General features: G+C 48.5%; 1 protein-coding gene across 1 annotated transcript in view; it reads right to left on the bottom strand.

Annotated features, from left to right (window-relative positions):
* Positions 1-17,218, bottom strand: part of XXYLT1 (xyloside xylosyltransferase 1) — a 169,604-nt gene that overhangs the window by 62,260 nt on the left and 90,126 nt on the right. The window contains exon 3 of the mRNA XM_047099726.1: positions 11,874-12,006. Coding sequence (XP_046955682.1) covers positions 11,874-12,006 — 133 coding nt within the window. The remainder of the gene's footprint in view (positions 1-11,873; positions 12,007-17,218) is intronic.

Genomic DNA, 17,218 nt, shown 5'->3' on the forward strand with positions numbered 1-17,218 from the left:
TGTGTCAGAATGAGCAATGAAAAGGAAGCAAGGTCTGGAGGTACCTCTAAGTTAAGGAAGTGCAGCCACAGACAATTTTATAGGGGCTTCTATAGGGTGCTCCGGCCCTCAGCTGCAGTGGGGACAGCTCTCCAGACTCTTGAGAGCAGACCCCATGGCTTACCAACCGAGACTGGCATGGAGTAGAAGGGCCCTCAACAAATGCCTGTAGAATTCTTAAGAGTGGAGCTGTTAGTCACCAAGTTAGCTTGGATAAGCTCAGATGTGCTAAGGTAAGGGGACAAGGGCCACCTCCCCCCAAAACACCCCAAACTGAGGCCCAGCTCATGTTAACTGTCTTCTTCATCTTGCCAATTCCAGGGCCAGGCCACAGGGGCAAATCCTCAATGGGGGTCTGAGTTTCCAATTCCATTCCCCTCCCAGAGGTGGGCTGGGCTGGGCTGGGCTGCCTCCACCTACAGGTGTAGGCTGATTTCTCCCAGACAGGCCCCCCGCCAGCTTCTGGAGGTTCTTCTCCAGACGTAAGCATAGGTAACATTTCCTGGAGCCCCACACCCTTGCCCGGGGAGGAGAGCCCTCCCTGCAGAAGGTGGCTTTAGGCCCTCTGGAGCGCACAAAAGCACACGAGTCAGCCTCTTCCAGTCACAGGCTGAAGGGGCGCAGCCCTGGTCAAGCTCTGACGTGCAGTTAATGGCCACTAAAGGCAGCTCTTGGGAATTTCTGAGACCAGCCAGAAATCAATGGTGAAAACAAAGCATTTACACTTCCGAGAGGCAGTGGCCTCACCTCCACTTCTTTCCCTTGATTCCTTCTGCATGGAATTATGGCCAAATCCCACTGGTGAGCTCTCAAAAGTAGCAAATTAGTCCCTACATGGTGTTAACACCACCCCGCAGAGAAAGCCTAATCTCCCCATTTGACGCGGGGCCAAATTACAGCTCGTGGGCTACCACGGATCACCAGGAGATGTGGGGGGCAGGCGTGGTAAGATGCATTTATAGTCACGGGGTGCTTTACTCTTCACCTTGAAAGTCCAGTCGAAGGCCAGATGGCAGCCCGATAAACCTTTTTTTAAAGGTTTATTTATTTTTGAGAGAGAGAGCATGAGCAGGGAAGGGGCAGGGACAGAGAGAGGGAGACACAGAATCTGAAGCAAGCTCCAGGCTCTGGAGGCTTTGGGCTCCAGGCAGCCCAAGAATGATTCGACAGCCCCCTTCCTGGTTCTAACAGATGACAGGCCCAGATACACTGCCCACCCAGCAGTATCTCAGGCCCCAGGGACCTCAGCCTTTCAGAGCCGCCTTGCCCTGCCCCAGCCCCTGCCAGTCCTCTGCCCTCCACCCTTCCCTGCTCTGTGCCTCCAGCTCAGGGTGATGACATGTCCTCGGGTGGCCCAGGACACTGCTGGTTTACACTTGTCCTAGTGTGACTGTTAACAGCATCCCCTTTCTACACTCCAAGTGTTCTCGTTTAAACAATAACCTGATGGTGAAATTAAATGGTCACCCCACCCGTACTTCCTCCCAGGACTACTTCTCATGATGTTTACCTTTACTTACCACAGTCAGGCAGATCTAGAAAATGGAATCTTAAGTGGTAGGGCCTAATTCAGACTGCACACATCTCCCTTCCCTCCTTCTCTTCCTTCCTTTAAATTTCATCCCCAATTTTCTTCCAGAAGGAATTTCTCTTAGCTCGCAAAGATGCCAAAATGCATCCTATAAAGAGCCACAGGCTTGACACAGGTATACCGCAAATTTGGCTCTCAATTTTCTATTAATCAAATGAAGAAAAGGGCATCTAATTCGTTGTACAGAAGGAAACGCCATTAATCATCCAGGAGAAATACAACTGTTTGTGCCTTGCAGAGCAGGGAGAAGGGTCTCCAGATGGGCCGTCAAAGAGGCCGCTCTGCACGTCATTCGCAATGTCCTTACTACCACGCCTGAGCAGAGAGCAAGGGTGGGGGGTTGGTATCTCCGTGGGTCCAGCCCTCCCCTGGCTCGTTCACGAGGCAGCACTGAACAAACAGAAGGTGAGGTGAGGCAGTGAATGTATGGCAGCCAGGCCTCTCCTGTCTCCTTGCCTCTTCCCTTTGGTTTCTCTCCCTCCTTTCCACCCTGTCTAGACCTTCAATCTCCTAAAAGCATCTTCAGACACTGAGAGTAGTTTAAAGATGTTCTAATACACAGTAAAGTTAAAAGTAGTTGCTAGTTCTGATAAATGCTAAGTCTGGGAATCTTTTTATTTTCTTCCAAAATTATATTTCTGGACCAGAATTATGCTTGGCCTTGACACTTTACTATTCAGTAAGTCTGAGGCTAGTGAGAGAAAAACATCTGATGGAATTTTGAATTACCAATAAAAATTAACTACTTCAAGTGATAGGAGAAAACCCTTGATAAAAACAAAGTTTAAGTACCCAAAACTCGCCATCAGCATCCAAGGACCAGTAACCAAAGTCTTTGGAAGATCCAGGCCAAACTTGTAGAAGCATTTGGTCAGTTTTTGCCTCAGTGAACTTCTTTCCTTTTCTTTCACAATCCGTTTTTAAATCTTCAAATACTTGTATTATCTCCTGGAGGCATTTACCTGAAATTAAACTGCTACAGCCTGTATCCTGAGTTTCAGATGGCCTCTTCTTGTGCCTGTGACAATATACTGCATTCACTGAATGATCCCCTTTTGAGAGCCTACCTGATATCTTCTCATTTTACACTTTTTAATAAAACTCTTCACCTCCATATGGTCTTGAATATGATACGGTGTGTGGACTGGAGACTGAGGCTCCTCTGGTCTGTTCTGTGCAGGTGATGGGGGTGGGGGGGGCACCTGTATATGCAGCTGGTCACATGCAATCCAGATACAGCATTTCACCCACAAATGCCTCCCAGGTTCTGGCAAGCCATTTCTGTCTCCTGGGGACTCAGAGACCATGACTGTCTCCACTCCGTTTATACAAAAGCGTATGGCCTGCTCATCTGTAGGATGCCTTTAACCTTTGACAGCAGCTGAAAGAATGTGAGGCACGAGTGAGTAGAGAGGTGGCCTGAATGACCACGATAACACCATTATCTTCTCAAACCCTGATGACATTTTGGCAGGAAGGAACAAGCAGAAAAAATGGCGATGCCTCTCCTCTGCTCTAGTTATTCCTTCTAAAAAACGATTCATCTTTATGTCCTTACCTTGCTTAGAAACTATTTCCCAGGCTCCCTGAAAGCTGAAAACGAAGGAACTACAGTTACATGAAGAACATGAAAATCTCATTCGCTGCCAAGCCACGTAGAGTGCTAGGATTATATTGCCTTCTTTACGGTTCCAAATTCATGATACTTGGGTCAAACCAGGTAAGATGGTCCTAGAGTCAGGGGAAGGGTTTCCCCTGCTTATACGCTGTGCAGATACTAGGTGTCATTTTATTAAGGGTGGCAGTGTTTCCTTACAGGGAATCAAGTGGAACCAGAGAAGTAGTCAAGTGCACCAGGACCTTACACCACACTGACTGACAGTAATGAGGCCCCATGAGCATCTCGAGGACTTCATATTTCTGAAAGTCCGTCAGGACCAGCAGCTTCATAATGAGTGCTCATCTACAGCAGCCAGGACCAAAAGGCAAATTATTATACAAAAAGCAATTCTGGTTCCTAAAAAGCTTCCTCTTTTACAAATGATAGAAAATTCTCAAAGACAGAGACATTTAGGAAACCTGGGTCCCTGGATCATAAGTGTTCCTATGGGCAGCTCCTTGATACTAGGGTCGATTCTGCTACTTCTAAACGGAAGATCATAGGGGTTCTCTACGGTCAACAGTAAATGACGCATTTAAAGAAATCACCCAATGCAGGAGCAGGAGGTAAGGTGTTCATTTCAAATCCAGTAAAAACTTGACATTTCTGTAATGGCTAATTCTGCAGCTAACCGGAGGCAGGGGAATAGGGGCTGAATATCCGTTTCACTTCGGTCACCTGCAGGAAGGCAGGCATGCAACTGACACGTGTACCCAAAGTGGCCATGGAGCCATACTGTAATTCCCCTCACACACAGCCAGTCATGCCTAAGTCAGTCCTTTCCACATTTTCCACATGCTGCCTGTCACAGAAAGTCCCTCTTCTACATATGCCACTGTGATTCAACTATGCTATTTTGCTTTTTTCCCCCCAAGAAGATGCTTACAGATCAGTCTTTTTTGCTGCCTGGATTGCAAATGAGGATCTCTCAATGAGATGTTTATGTGGCAAAAAGGAACAAGTTCTGGTAATGCAAAAAAAAAAAAAAAAAAAACCTGAGAAAGCGGGTGTGCTTTCAGAGAAGGGAAGCCCCTCCCATGTTCAACCAGGACGTCATCTTAGCCTGAACACAACATCTTTGGCAGCCTGTCTCCCACGGCCTTCAGCGGGCATTGGACACTCACAGCTCACCCAGCAGGGCACAGCCGTCACAGAGGAAACACAATTCCGCTTCAGTGCTTCTGCATGCGTCTTCTTCCCTTTAAAACACATGTTCCCAATGGTGTGATTAAAAAATAACCGCCTCAGAGTAGGTATTTTTATCTCTAGCATGGGGCAGGTATCTCCCTCCCCTTTTATTAGGAATTCCGGGCCTCCAGATCCCATGGGCTATGCCAAAGAGTCCAGCCTGCCGACTCCCAGGGAGTGAAGAAACACTCAGCTTCTTTATCAGGCACTGCTGTATAAGGTGGCAGCTTTTTTTCTCTGTTACTCAGATTGAACCGTAATAGAAACTGACAGGTTCAATCTTGGTTACTTAAAAAAAAAAACAACACACACACACACAAGAACAAGAACCAAGAAATTCATTTTCAGGTGTCTGAGGGAAGAAGAGAGGCTACTACCTGCAGTGATGGTGGTGGTGGCACTCTCTTACAAAGCAGAGCTTGACGCCTACTGAACAGAGGACCTGGATTTATTTATATCAGCGTAAACCCTTCCAGACAGAAGTAGTACAGTAACATCCTGACACAAGACAATCTGGAGAGAGATGGAAAACGCTGGGTGGCTAGATGTGAGAGACGGGTCTGTCCATCTCCCTCCCTCATACAAACTGATTTCAGACTGAGGAACCTGAAGACAAAATGCCACTATGAGTTCACACAACCCTCCTCAGCTCCAGACCCAGCAATGGCAGATAGGATGCTTTAAAAAAAAAAAAATAGATTAAAAATAAATAGATTTAATCTATTTTAATAGATTAAAAATACAGATGCAATGGTAGGCTGTCTGGGATTTGTTTCAAAATAACAGAGAAAGCAAGGAAGGCAGAAGTGAAGAGGTGGCTGGGAGTAGAGATGAAACAAGACTGGCTGAGGGCTAATAATTATTGAGGCTCCTTGAATGTTGTAACATTGAAGCACCCAGCATCCTACATGATTCTGTCTACTTTTGTATATGTTGGAAGTTTTCCTAAGTGAAAAGCAAAAGCAAAAACACAAACGCGCGCACACACACACACACACACACACACACACACACACACACACATATACACCTATATACGTATGCATATGTACATACATACATACATACGTATGTATATATGCATACGTATATAGGCATATATGCATATATGCTGGGAGACTAGCAACGCTTCATATAGGAATACCGAGTTAGGTATAAGGATGGCCAAGATATACTGGTAAGTGAACAAAAAAATAAAAACGATGCACAAGGGTATATAAAGTATGAGTCCACGGATACACACACACATAGATGTTGATAAATTTGTAGAAAATCTCTGGAAAAATAATCCTCACATACTTCTTGGATTTTTAATGAAAATATTTTTATATAATGATTTTTTTTCTAATTCGAGGAGTGCAGCATGGGAAAAGACGTAGTAGGGTTAAAAAACAAGATGAATATCTCCAGGAGAAGAAACGGAACCCAAACCTTGTTAGCGCTCAGGGCTAGAGGCGTGGGCTGAGTTCAGAAACAGGGGGTGTGGCCAGCAGTTCGCCCTCTGCAGGGCACTGAAATACCCGGGCAGGGGAAAGAGGCCGCCAGGCTCACACTGGGAAGCAGGGACTGGGGTACCTGCCCTGCTTCCCCGCTGCAACCACAGCTGCATCTTCTGTGTGCATACCTCCCCGTCTGAGCTCTCGGATTCCCACAGAGGCATACTAAAACTTCCCTCCTTCGTTGTGGACTAGTTGACTTCTTGCAACACTGTTCTGTTTTGCAAATCGCCTGTATTGTTTAGAGTATACGGCAGAAGTATAAAGACGTGCCTGCACAGATACTAAATTCATAGGACTGATTTCCTCAGGGGAGGCAGGGAAGGAGGGGAAGCCAGTACCAACATCCCAGCTAGGAGTCCAGGAAATAAAGTATCAGCCCCTTTGTCTTCCAGAAAGGTGGGGATGACTTACACGGCAGGGAATTCCTCAAACACAGGAAGGGAGTTTAGATGCTGAGAAGCCAAAATATTAGCACTAATTATGCTAAGTTATCAGCTGCTCCAATTTTACGCATAAGGATACTGAAGCTCAGAAGTTAAGGGACTTCCTTTGGGTCACACAACTAGTAAGTGGCTAAGCTAGAACTGGATAAAACGCCCAGGACCACTAGGGAGTGCTACTCCATGCCAGGCACTATAAATATACTGACTGATTTAATCTGCCATTCAACTCCACCATATGTAGTATTATACAGTGCTATAATCCCCATTTCTCAGCTATAGAAACTGAAGCTCAGAGAGGCCAAGAGACTTGCCCAAGGTCACACAGCTGTGAGTGGCACAGGTGGGGCCATTCCACATCCTCCTCTCCTACCTCTGTGCTACCTCTGTGCTAAGTCTTCACTTCCTCCCCACTCCCCTGAGAGCCCTTCACCAGTCCTAGGAATGGGATAAGGCAGCCTGCAGATTAACTGGACATTTCCACTCCAGCATCTGGAAGGAGGCGAGGCTGGCACAGATGCTATCAATTAAAACCATGTGACCTAAAAAGGTGAAAGAGTGGACACTATTAAAATACTTAACACAAAAGCAAATTCCTGCCTGGTGGTGCCTTATCAGCAGCTGACAGGATTAGCCTGCTGCTTCCATCTCATGGTGGGTTTGGGCTCAAACAAGCACACAGCTGGCCTGTGGAGCCAACAGAGAATGAACCGGAAGCCAGTGGCCCCCACCAACAAAGCTCCCATTCATCAGCTCCTCAGGTGGCCAGCTCCAAGACAGAAAGACCATAACCAAGGGCTGTGACCCCAGCTACACACACACACACACACACACACACACACACACACTCTCTCTCTCTCTCTCTCTCTCTCTCTCTCTCTCTCTGTCGTACACATTCTCTCTCACACACACATTCTGTCAGACACATTCTCTCTCTCACACACATATTATTTGTCTCTCTCTCTCTCACACCACACACACATTCTCTCTCACACACATTCTCTGTGTCTCTCTCTCTCATACACTCATTCCAAGCTCAGCAGGAACCCTGTGGCCTGAAGCTAAACCACTGCCAGGCCTCCTAGCTCCAGCGACCTCCCCAAAGGGCCCAAATCACAAGCAGGCCTCTAACTCCTGTGGAGTGGTGACCTCAGGCCTGGTGCCTCATGGAGACTTTGAGAGCTGCCTCCTTCCATCCCTCACTTACTCACCCTGTTTTCCTCACAAGCTCCCACTCCTGTAACACTTTGTTCCTGCTCACTCGAGGATTTTGTAGAAAAGCCAGATCACCCCCTTCTGCTAAAAAGAGAAGGTTCTCACTCTTGGGTAGGGGTAGAGCCGCCAGGTTTAGCGAAACAAACAAGCAAGCAAACAAAAAACAGGGCATCCAGTTAATTTAAATTTCATATAAACAACAAATAGTTGTCTTGTGTACATATGTCCCCATGCAATATTTGGGGCATACGTACACAAGACAATTATTTGTTTATCCGAAATCCAACTTAAGTGAGTGTCGTGTGTTTTAACTAGTATCCCTGCACGGTAGGGGTGGGGTAGAGCGAGGGTATCCCGTAGAAGAAATCGCCTTGAAAAGAAAACACACAAAGGCGTGGTGAGGACTGAGGGAGGAGGGTAAGCAAGTGCCCTTGACTGAGGGCCTCTCTCACTCCAGAAACTTTCATGCATGTTGTTCCATTTGAGTTTTTGGTAATTCTGGAGATATACGTATCCCTACTTACAGATTGAAAACAAAACAGAGGGCCAGAGCATCCAGTAGCTTGCAAAGCATCACGTGGGTAATTCATGAAAGGCAGGGACTATATATAATCCAGAGCTTCTGAGTATAACCCGAATGCTTTTTCTTCCACGTCAAGCGGCTCTGCCTGCTGATACCCACTTGTAATTTGTACGGGCTGTACATAAAGAGGGTCCAACAGTTTTCTTTACTCTTCGAATACATTCATCAGGAAGCAAATTCAAAATGGCATCCTGGACTAACACATATTTGCAAAATACAGTGGTCTATTTACAGAGACCATTCTGTTGACAGAGAAAGCAAAAGCCTCTTCCCTCCTTTTGGCCATGTATCCCAACTAAACACATCACCCATGAGGACCTGTCCGGCAGTCTAGTTCTCTTGACAACGAGGCAGAGAAAGGGTCAGGGCAGGACTGTTCCACCCAAAATGGCCACGACTCCCCAACTTTCAGGTGAGAAGGGTCATGGAACATCTGACTCAACAGAATCCTGACGGGGACCCCGGAGGAAAAGGTTCCTCTATCGCCATCCTAGCATCCCACAATCCATCATTTTCCAGAACACATGGTGGGGTTAATGTATATTTGGGGCAGCGGGAGAACTGAAAAACAAAACAAAACAAAACAGCTATTTGTCAAATGAATAGTGAGAAATACATTTCCCTCCCCTCTCCTCCAAGCTTCTAACGTTCATGGCACACAATAGAGGGGAAACAACCATAAAAATGACTTAAGATGTGCCCTTTTGAAGTACAGTAACTGTCAGACAAGTGACTATAAAAACAACACAGTTGAGGAGATCCAAATTTATTTCTGCTTAGTGAATTTCCAGATCAAAAACATACTTGGTTAATCAGTCCAGTTTTGCTTTTGTGCTGTTTCGTTTCTAAATTTTCCTTTCTTTTCATAGACGCTAGCTGATTTTGCTTATGGCAAAAACCTTGCCCACCTCACACTCTGCCACTTGGGGAGGCCACGTGGTTGTGGGAACTCCCACCACCTCCTGGTTTCTGGAGGAGGGCTAGGGAAGTGGCAAGTGCCCACAGGGGTGGGTGACGGCCAAGTCCAGACAAGTGAGGCTGAGGCTGCCTGCCCAGGGGAAGGGCCCAGTTCCATCCGTCCTTGTGTGGACGCGGTTCACTCGCCGCCCTTCCATTCCCCCCTTTCTTCTCCCACTCCCTCCCCACAAGCACACACACCCAGGCACAGGCTCCAAAGGTGCAAACAACTAACACTTGCTCTTTGGGGGCAGTGGAGTCTCCAGTTTTCTTGTGGAAGACAGCAAAAAAAAAAAAAAAAAAATCCACACTCCACCCCCCACCCCTCACACCCAGCCAGCACCAAGCCATTCCCAGCCCCAGCACGAGACTGCAAATATTCAGAGGCAATTACCCAGAGCCAGTAGGGCGCACATTCGTGCAGGACAGCCGTTTGCAGACTTAATTATTAGAGGCTTTACAAACATTTCAGCTGGGGAGGAATGGAAGGGGAAGGTGGGAGCACCAAAAGGAGTTTTCATTTCTGCTGATTTGAGTGCACGAGCCCTAAGGACAGGGCAGTTTGGGCCTCTTTCAGCAGCCCAGCCACAGAGGTCTGATTTTCCTCAGATAATTAAAGACTCCGAAGGTGAGAAAAATTCAATTTCATTTTGGATCTAAAATCTCTCAGAGATTTCTTTTGAGAAGTCCAGACAATTAAATTGATTTAAGTTTCACGGTTAATAAAATCCTAGATCTACAAAAAACATAAATTCTGGCCAAAACGATATAAATGCGATCACGTTTCCATGTATATTACATGAGAAGATTCCAGATCAGGCCTTGAAGGTATCACTGCTCTGACTGCATTTAAAAATGAGCCTGGTACAAGTATCCAGGAGACCCTGGCCCCAACTGAGCAGTGAGGAGCCCCCCCCCCCCCGACCCCCGCAGCAGACAGGCAGCCTCAGGACTGAGGAAAGACACTGAGGAAATGGTGAGGGGCAGGAGAGAGGGATCACAGTGCCAGAGCCAGGGGCGGGAAGTCTAGGAGCACAACTGCTCCTGTTCTCAGATGGGGGAACCCAGGCCCTGTGCACAGGGATGAGCACACAGGACTTTGGACTCAGTCCAGTGCTCCTTTCCAGCGCCTCCAGTTGTGAAATGGAGAACCACTGACATAAGATACACCTTGCGTGAAGGTGAGGGAATGAGGCCCGGAGGCTGCTAGGAGCTGGAAGTGGCAAGTGTTTGCCCAAAGCCTCCCCGAGTACTAGGCCCTGCTTTGTGATGGGGCGGGGGCGGGGGGCACCGTGGGAGAGGATGACGTCAGGGCGAACAGCCCACAAGGCCCAGGGGTTATCAGCCCTCTCAGAGGCCTCGCAGGAATTTCCTGTTATGTGATCTGCGTGTTGCAAATAACCACAAGCAAGCAGGCTGTCACTCTTCCCCTCTCTTTTAGGGGAAGCACGGGCTCTTGGGTCACCAGTCGCCTGTGCTCTGCAGCTCTCCAAAGGCGGCATGGCTCCAAGAATGTCCACAGGGAGCCAGCGGGAGGGGATGCGCAGAGAACAAAGAGCGGGCCAGCCCAGGGACGGTGAAATCCCAGCTCCAAGCAGCTCGGTTCTGGGGGTGCTCTGGCTCTGCCCAGAGGAGGATCAGTCAGTGACCTGGAACTCTCTGGATCCAGAACCACGGGTCTAGTTTTTAACGAAAACTTGTACGTGCTTTTGCCTCTCCTCTCCTTTGTTTCAACTGTAAGATGTATAGTACACACACAGGACGACGCGCAACCCCGCGCACGGCCCCCGTGGCAGAGGACTGACACCACACTGAGGCACTCCAGAGGCAACCTCCACCCACGTCCTGCTCCCCACCCCTCCCCCACCCCACCCTCTCCAGAGGGAATGCCGTGCTGGCTTTGGGGATCAGCATTTCCTTGGTTTTCCTTATAATTTGGGCCACATGGTACGCATCCCTGAAGATTACAGTTTAGTTTTGCCTAGCAGTGTGCGTAGGTACCACGTGCTCATTTTTCGTTTTGTGTAGGACTCACTCGGATGAAGGTATTTTATTTATCCATTCTGCTATCTACGGCATTTAAGTCATTCTCAGTTTTTGGCTACCACACACAATGCTGCAATGGATATTCTTGAACATGTCTCCCGGTTCGCAGACGCTGGGGTTTCTCTATGACGCGTGCTTGACAATGAAGCCGGGCACAACACAGAATGCGTTCTTCACCGTGAGCGGGGAACGCCAACCTGTGTTCCAGAGCTGTGCTGCCTTTGCCTCCTTACAAGACACTGAGACTCTGCTTCAACAGAGGAGCGGTCACTGGTAACCGAGAGGCCAAGAAAACCTAGTTCATCATCAGACTGGCAAGTTAAAGCCATATCCTGATACCTCCCTCTGTAAGGCAAAGCCCAAGATTTTAAAATTCTGAGCTTAACCACAACCAACAACCAAAACAGCTCCCCTTTCTACAAGAAAAATGTCACACACTCCCCAAAAAGAACGAGGCAGCATCTACGGCTTTGGAGCGGACCCACCTGCCCGCACTGTTGACGACAGGCAGTAAGTACAAATGTGTCTCTAAGAGATTAAGTGTAGAAAGACTGTCTACCAATAAATCCCAGTCTGAAGTGGGTAGCAGGAGAGGGGAAGGGGACAAGGGGTGGAGAGGGTCCTGGAGGCCACGTCCCCTACAACTGCCACATACCTGTATACTGGCTGCATCTCTCTTGCTATGCCAATGACGGCGCCTGGCAGGAAATTGTCAAACTCCTCAAACAATTCCCGGATGTTGGTCTTGTACTTCAGGTCTAGGTCCAGCTGAATTATCCGCAGGATCTCTGGAGGAAAGAAAAAGAAAACAATAAGACACAGACACACATCCTGGGAGGCTCAGCCACTGACAGAAAATGAGTGGAAATTGCAGAAACAGGTAGTGGATCATTCTTACAGTCACTGAATGATGCAAAGTTATGGCTGGAAACAGAGGCGCTTCATCCACCAGCAACCCACTCCGCATGAGAAGCCTTCGTAAACAACCACTCCACCTTTCCTTCCAATCGCAGGCAGGCATCTTGTCTATAACTCGGTGACCATGTGCCCTACTTCAGGCCCACTGTCCTGGTGTCATTGTCAACAGCACACCACTTCATTCTCAAAAGATCTAGCACGGAGCATACAGGTGTTTCTCTTTGGGGCGCAGCTGGTAAACGACCCACAGGAGAGAGAGCTGAAAACCCGCCCTTATTAGCACGTTCTGCAAACGTAGTGTGTCAGGCTGGGATGCTGACCCAAAGGGGAACAGCTGAAAGACTTCAGATACTGTTTTTATTCCACTGGCTGAAAGACAAAGTGAACTATAATTAGACAAACTGAGTCTCACAATTACCTGGCACATAAGCTCTGTTTGTTTCTGTTGCCTCCAGATGACTCAGGGCGAGAGGGGAGGAGGGAGGCACTGGCTAAGTTCTCTCCTCCTTCCCCTACCAAGCCTGACTCAGCGCCTGTGCCAGCAGGGGACCGGACCCAGCTGATGGGCCTCTGCCCCCCACCCCAGGAGTGATAGCAGGTGACTGAAACCAAGAGGGGAGGAACCAGTGCAGACATGAAATGGGAGGGGCTGCAGGGGCTCCAGAGAGGGGGCGCTCAGGGTCAGATGATGGAGGAGAGAAAGTGCTCTGCACTGAGGAGGAGGCCTGAGGTGGGAATTGGACACGAAGTGCAAGTTCCAGCTTTGCTGCTGATTAACTCTGTGACCCTGGGAAAATGACTTGTTTAAATCCTAGCTGTCTCATTTGTTAATGTGGGGGTGATACACGGGCCTCGGGAGGCTGTGGTGCCGGGAAGAGGAGAGGACAGATGGGAAACATCTTGTATTCAGGCTGCAGAGGACTGCAGGAATCCAGGGTCTGGAGAGTAGGGAACTCACTGATGCCTGATGCAGTCAAGGGAGACTTCATGGAGGAGGGAGACTTGGGCTGGGCTGTGAACTATGGGCATGCCTGGGCAGCCGAGGCACACTAACACCCATCCGGAACATGAGGCTCCCCCCAGGACATGACAGCTGTCTGAGCACAGGCTTCCCGAGGAAGCCCTCTGAAGACAGGGACCCTATCTTTGGCATCTCGGCCTCCACCCCTTCATAGGGCAGGCCTTGGTGGTCAGTAAACACTCAGGAATGTTTGTGGAATTCAATAGCCATTCTCGAAATTAGTTTATGAAGAAATCACAGCTTATGATTCCAGAAAAACTGATTCATTTGTTCTTGTTCTCTTTTCCTTTGTGGCACAGGAAAAAAAAAAAAAAGACAAAACAAAACAAACAACACATCAGTTGACGTTTGACGTGAGCGTTCTGAAAAAAATAAGTTACACTAGGTGAGACCCCAGCTGCCCAGGCCGGAGGAAAGTAAGGGGGCACCAAAGCCACGCCTCTCTGGCCCTGTGGGAAGGGGATGCAGGAAAATGAGCTCACCCAGCCATGGAACACGGCTGCCTGCCTGGCTTCACACTGCCCATCCCCACACGCCAGTGAGTAAAACTGCTGCTCTCCCTCCTGCACTAAAAACAGCAATAACAACAACAACAACAGAGAAACCAGGAAAGGTGACGACTCGGGGCCTGCGGTCGGGAGGCCCTTGTGTTGACGTCGCTGTCTCCCAGAAAGCTGCCTTAAACTAGGAGTGGAGAAGAGAGACAGACCACGGGGCAGAGCCTCAGGGCACCCGTTGCTTTCAGAGGTGGCCCTGGGGAACAAAGACACAGTACCTGATGGGGACCTTAGGGAAGGACACTGTGTCCCAGGAGAGAACATCTAGGAATGAGAATCGTAGCCATCAAGAAGTCATGGTGAGGGGGTGCACACACACCCCGTCCAGCCACTTTTCTTCCTCCCTCCCTCCCTCCCTCCCTTCCTTTCCACTTCCTGTGCCCCAAGCTCCTACATCCAGGGTCTCAGGTGGTTCTTACACACAGTAGAGCAGAGCACTTAATGAGACAGGGACAGGAGGGCACCATCATTCTGAGGAGAGAAACCACATCATGACAGGTTCTGCCGAGGAAGGTGGTGGAAGGGAACAAGGGCGTTTGGCCGAAAGATGGGGAGGCCTCAAGGATATATGGTGGAACTTCTGTGTGGTATTGACAGGGCTATGCAAGAAGGGGAAATGTCATCCTCATGGCTCCAGGGTGTACTTCCAATGACACCAGTGACAGTCACATGGAAGCACCCACCCTTTCTGCGAGTGGTTTTTAAGTACCCAATATTGCACAGGCACTTAGCTTACTTCTCATAACCACCCAACGTGTTGAGTTATTCCTATGTTCACATGAAGAAACAGCCTTAGGAAAGTTAAAAACAACAGCCCAAGGTCCCACAATAAACAAGTGCTGGAGCTGGGGTCTGGCCTTTGGTCAGCTTCACATGAAAGCCCAGCACGCTCTTTCCAGTTGACCCTGATTCCCCTCTGATCAGAGAGAAGCTCCAGGGAGGCAGATCTGGCACCCCCTGCCACCATAGAGGGGCACAGCGAAGTGCCAAGGACCTTGACAGACAAAAAGCGGAGCAACAAGCTGGCCAAATGTAGAACGTAAGGGAAGTCCTCTACATGCAAATAGTTCCGCTATAATTAAAGAAACTCCCAGTGGTGGAGAGGCCAGTCAGCTGGTCTTCCTTGAGAGTCTACCACGTGCTATGTGTACCCCTTGGTCTTTCAAGGCCACCTAAATCCAACCTATTCTGCGAAGTGCAGCCCGAATGCCTCCTTCCCTCCCCTGCCTGGACAGGCCCCGGTCAAAGTCATGGGCATTGCCACCTGGGTACCTGCCTCCCCATCTTTGCCAGAGTGAGTGTTCCTTGAAGGTGGGAATGTGCTGGGAGAGTGGAGTTCAGGGGCATCAGATGTCTCCTGAAGAGACCCAGCTCCTTCATTTTGGCAGAGCCCTGGCCTTGTCTTAAGAAGCCCATCAAAAAATCTAAGTACTTTCCCTGCCCTTTAGGGACTGGCTGGGGTAAAGCTGGAAAAGGCCATGTGCGGCCCTGAGACATAGGAATTTGAGATGTTTTTATGGTTTTATAACTCCTCACTTGTAAGGTACCTTATTTTACTATAAGTTGCTAATACTTCTTCCAAGAGGGACTTCACCAAATAAGTTAACTGGTTAGGAAGGGAAGAGGCAGCACGAACGGACTTCTTCACACTGATGTGAAAGGACTGACCCAGTTACTACTCTTTGGGCTGAGGCAGGAGGACACTCCCTTCTGTTCTGAGAGCCGACAGCCCTCAGAGCAACCTGCAATGTCATGCGGGCATCTATCCAGACGGTTATTCTTTTATGTGATTTTGAAATAAGATGCCAAGTTGCAAATGTCACTGCTGGAAAGAGGAAGATGCTTACTAGGAAGGCTGGAATGGACTGGGGTGAGATTCTCTTAAAGGGCCCTGCTCCTCTGGCCTCTGGTCCTTGGTGTCGTCCTCTCTCTGTGGGAACTGCATGGCTGGGGCAGGGGAGGTGGTATCTATAATGATGAAAGGCTCTTCTAAGGATGAAATAAGATGGATACATGGCAGTGGCAGCAATGGTGACGGCCCAGAGGGGATGCTGGCTGGAGGACGGCTGTAATGACAGCAGTTATGACCACTGAGATTTAAGTAATAAATGGGTGAGATAACTGACTCCAAAACAAAAAGGAGATGAAATCTATAAAGCATGGGAAAAAGCGTCTCAGAAAAGGGACTAGACATCTACAAAACTCAAAACAATGGCCAGCGTCCAGGCTGGGTGAATGTCTGCCATGTCAGAATCCTGTGAGAAAATGGTTAAAAAAAAAAAAGGGCAGAATAATCTAGGATAACAGATCTGAAAGAAGAGCAAATCTACCCATTATACAGATGGAGAAACTGAGGACCAAGGATGACACGGGACTTGTCAGGGGTCACACAGTTGAGCTAAGTGGCAAAGCTGGTCCCAGAACTCAGGTCTTCTGATTGCCTAGCCGATGCTCTCATGTCAGTTAGTGCCCCCCACCCTCTACCCACTCCCAATTTGGGCCATAAACTCAAGAGCAGAAAACACTGTGGCCAAAATAATATGGCCCAAAGGGCTGTGTGCAAGACTTGCCAGGCACCCAATACAAGCAGCTCATGGAGGACGTGCATACCATACCATGAAAACGGAAACCTGAAGATAAATAGTCGCAGCTAAAGAAAGAAGAGACCTCCATGATCCACATACTTTATAGCCAGCTTTTGGAAAACTGCTCTCCATATTCTCACATTAACATCAGGCAGGGATGTCAGAAAACAACCAAAGCCAACAAATCTTTAAATTTCTCTAAGAACACACCTTGAGTCGCACATTCAAAGGGAGGCAGAAGCCTGACTTAACAACAGGAGTCACCCATGGAGACACAAGCTCGGTGCCTGGTGTGAGAACTACAACAGCCAGTAGTAAAACACTGTCCCCCCACCTCCGCTGGTCCACCACCCAGTCATCTTCTGTTCTAGCTGGACCTGTTCACTCCTGGAAACATGTTTGCTGCGACATCCAGTTAGTTGGAAGATGAGCCATCCAACCAGCCCCTCAAACTTGCCAATCTTGTCATGTATGTGTTTAATCACAAAACCAAGAACTGAAGTGCATCATTTTCTCAGATAGAAGGAAGCTTGCCCATGTGTCAGGAAAAGTCCTGTGTGGCATGAGGGATTTGAGGAACATGATCCTCAGATGAGCACCAGGGCCGAGGCAGGCTGGCCAGACCCCTCAGTAGATGACAGAATGCAGAGGAACTCCCAGCAGTGTCCCTTCATGGATCAGCATTCAGGACTTTGAACACTGGTTTCCATGGGGGACGGTTGTTGGCAAGAGATCAGACAGGCTGACCCGGGCCATTTCAGGAAATGGAAGAATTGCTGTATCCTGGGTATAGAAGGCGGTTCAGGGGTCCTGGCTGAAACCCCCAACCACAGGACTGATAAACATCTGACAATAAGACAGGAGACATTAGTATATGTCAACTCAAAGTGGGAAAGGATGCTAAGGATCTAGGTGGGGT

Source organism: Lynx rufus, unplaced genomic scaffold, assembly GCF_022079265.1.
Source record: "Lynx rufus isolate CCGP_SWC_20201006 ecotype Redwood Valley unplaced genomic scaffold, mLynRuf1.p SCAF_5, whole genome shotgun sequence".
NCBI lineage: Eukaryota > Metazoa > Chordata > Mammalia > Carnivora > Felidae > Lynx > Lynx rufus.